At 45.6% G+C, this 2,500-nt stretch overlaps 1 protein-coding gene across 1 annotated transcript in view; it reads right to left on the bottom strand.

Annotated features, from left to right (window-relative positions):
* LOC132455474 (cilia- and flagella-associated protein 47-like) overlaps positions 1-2,500 on the bottom strand; it is a 79,150-nt gene that overhangs the window by 20,156 nt on the left and 56,494 nt on the right. The window contains exons 32-33 of the mRNA XM_060049337.1: positions 1,033-1,104; positions 630-767 (exon numbers count right to left, since the gene is read on the bottom strand). Coding sequence (XP_059905320.1) covers positions 630-767; positions 1,033-1,104 — 210 coding nt within the window. The remainder of the gene's footprint in view (positions 1-629; positions 768-1,032; positions 1,105-2,500) is intronic.

Below are 2,500 nucleotides of genomic sequence, written 5' to 3'. Positions count from 1 at the left end.
AGAGAGACGTACAGGCTGAGAGCCACCTAACCATTCAATCTACACCAGAGTGGCAAAGCTATGATGTTATTTGGTGATAGCCAAGAGCATAATAGTATGGCATTTTAGATTTTACTTTGCTTCACTCTGCAGATTTTGATTCTAACTAGTCAGAATGTTATCCTAAATGGTGAAAACATAGTTTGTTAATTAATATAGATAAATATTAGTAAAAATGTTAATATAAATTAATTTAAATTCTGAATTTCAATCAGAATTTATTTTTAAATTCTGACTAGTAAGAATTGAAATCTGAATTGAGAAGTTGAGATCATTAAAAGCTTAAGAGCTAAGACCATTGCCATCTATAGTAGTCCTTAGTTGATTGCAACAAATGTGTTTTCTAGATTTATTCTGCAACACATCTCTCCACATTTTTCCTTCTCTCAATGTCCCCCCTCTCTCTTAAGACCTCCTTGCGTCTCTCTTAACCTCTCTTCCCCTCTGTCTCCACCGCTCTCTATCCCTCTCTATCAATCTCTCCCCCCCCTCCCAACCTTTCACTCTCCACTTGTCCCCTTTTCCCATCACCTCTCTCTACCCCTCCACCCCGTGTGTCTTTCATTGTGTGTCAGGAGCGTTCATTCTACCGGAGGAAGGCCAGCATGGCCCTGTGCTGTTCCAGCAGCTGATTGGTGCGTGAGCCCACGTCCCTGGACAGCGATTGGTCAAGGGGTATGCCGGGGGGCTGGGTGGAGCTTAGATGGCGGAGCATGTCCACAACAGACCTGCGATGGCAACGTAGATGTTGAATAATAATAAGACGTATTATAAGTATAATAATGACAGGATGTCAAACACATAAGTACATGAAATGAAATTACATTCAAGTCAAGTAAAATGAAATAAAATCAATAATAAAATCAAATAAAAAGGATATTAAATAGATGGAAGGTGTAAAGGGAGATAATAATTGTGTTATAATGAGATTATAATGGAATGATAATAGTTTTATAGTGGGATGATAATGGTATTATATCAGATTGCAGGGACCTGGAGTCTTTACTCTGGATGACAGGGTAACCCCGTCCACGGGAACCTCCCGCCTCCATCATGGCCGACAGCCTGAGCGAGAGACAGAGCGATGGAGACAAAGACAGAGAGAGACACAGACAGCGTGAGAGAGAGAATATCAACTAAATGGAAGCTATTCCTGGGAACAGGAAGGATTAAGCAAGCATTCACTACCACGGATTTAAGGTTGTGTTTTGGGGACAGATTTTGTGCCTCCAAGCCAATCTTTAACATTGGGTCACATTGGGTCACACAAGAGAGTACCTCCGTAGAGTGTGTGTGTACCTAGGAAGTGTATGTGTGGTTGTACCTCTTTTGAGTATGTGTGTGTGTGATTGTGTAGCTCTGTGGTGTGTGTGTGTGTGTGTGTGTGTGTGTGTGTGTGTGTGTGTGTGTGTGTGTGTGTGTGTGTGTGTGTGTGTGTGTGTTTGTGCGTGTGTGTGTATGTGTGTGTGTGTGTGTGTGTGTATGGTGTGTGCGTGGGTGCGTGCGTGCGTAGTGCGTGTGTGTGTGTACCTCCTCTGTGTGTGTGTGTGTGTACCTCCTCAGTGTGTGTGTGTGTGTGTTTCTGTGTACCTCCTCAGTGTGTGTGTGTGTGTGTGTGTGTGTGTGTGTGTGTGTGTGTGTGTGTGTGTGTGTGTGTGTGTGTGTGTGTGTGTGTGTGTGTGTGTGTGTGTGTGTGTGTGTGTTTGCGTGGGTGGTGCGTGCGTGCCTGTGTGCGTAGTGCGTGTGTGTGTGTGTACCTCCTCAGTGTGTGTGTGTGTGTGTGTGTGTGTGTTTGTGTACCTCCTCAGTGTGTGTGTGTGTGTGTGTGTGTGTGTGTGTGTGTGTGTGTGTGTGTGTGTGTGTGTGTGTGTGTGTGTGTCAGTGGAGGCTTCTCCATTGAGGAGAGGGAGGAAGATCCTCCCTAACATTGTTGAGAATAAAAAATTTAGATTGCCCCGACTATTGTAATGAATTAATGCCCTTAAATATGACTACTTTATTGCCTTTGAATATATAATGTTCGTTTCCCTGGGTAAAGGGACATTAGCACCCCCTATCGCCTATTGACAATTACTTCAGGGAGGAACGTCCTCCCTCCGCCGCCGTTGACTCCCATTCATTTTCCCGAAAGTACTGGCGGCCGGTGGATAACATGGGTTTCAATGGGAGAGAGGAGGAAAATCCTCCTCTGATGCCCCTTTCACACCGCCGCAAAATCGGGGCCGGTTCCGGGCCAGTTCGGAGCTAGGGCCAGGGCTTTGGTTTCACACCGCCAAAGAACCGGCTCCGGCCCCTAAAAACCGGTTCAACTCTGGCCCCACTTTTGAGCTGGGCTAGAACGAGAACCGCTTTTACGCCGGGGGCAGGGGGCGGAGTTATCCGTACCTTCGTAAACACGAAGACCAACGAAGACCGGCATTTTTTAAAACACCTAAGTAAACAATGGACGTGAATCCGTGTA

The sequence above is a fragment of the Gadus macrocephalus genome, chromosome 4, assembly GCF_031168955.1.
Source record: "Gadus macrocephalus chromosome 4, ASM3116895v1".
In the NCBI taxonomy this organism is placed as follows: Eukaryota; Metazoa; Chordata; class Actinopteri; order Gadiformes; family Gadidae; genus Gadus; species Gadus macrocephalus.
The sequence above is the reverse complement of the archived record's forward strand: the minus strand, read 5'-3'. Positions and strand labels throughout refer to the sequence as shown.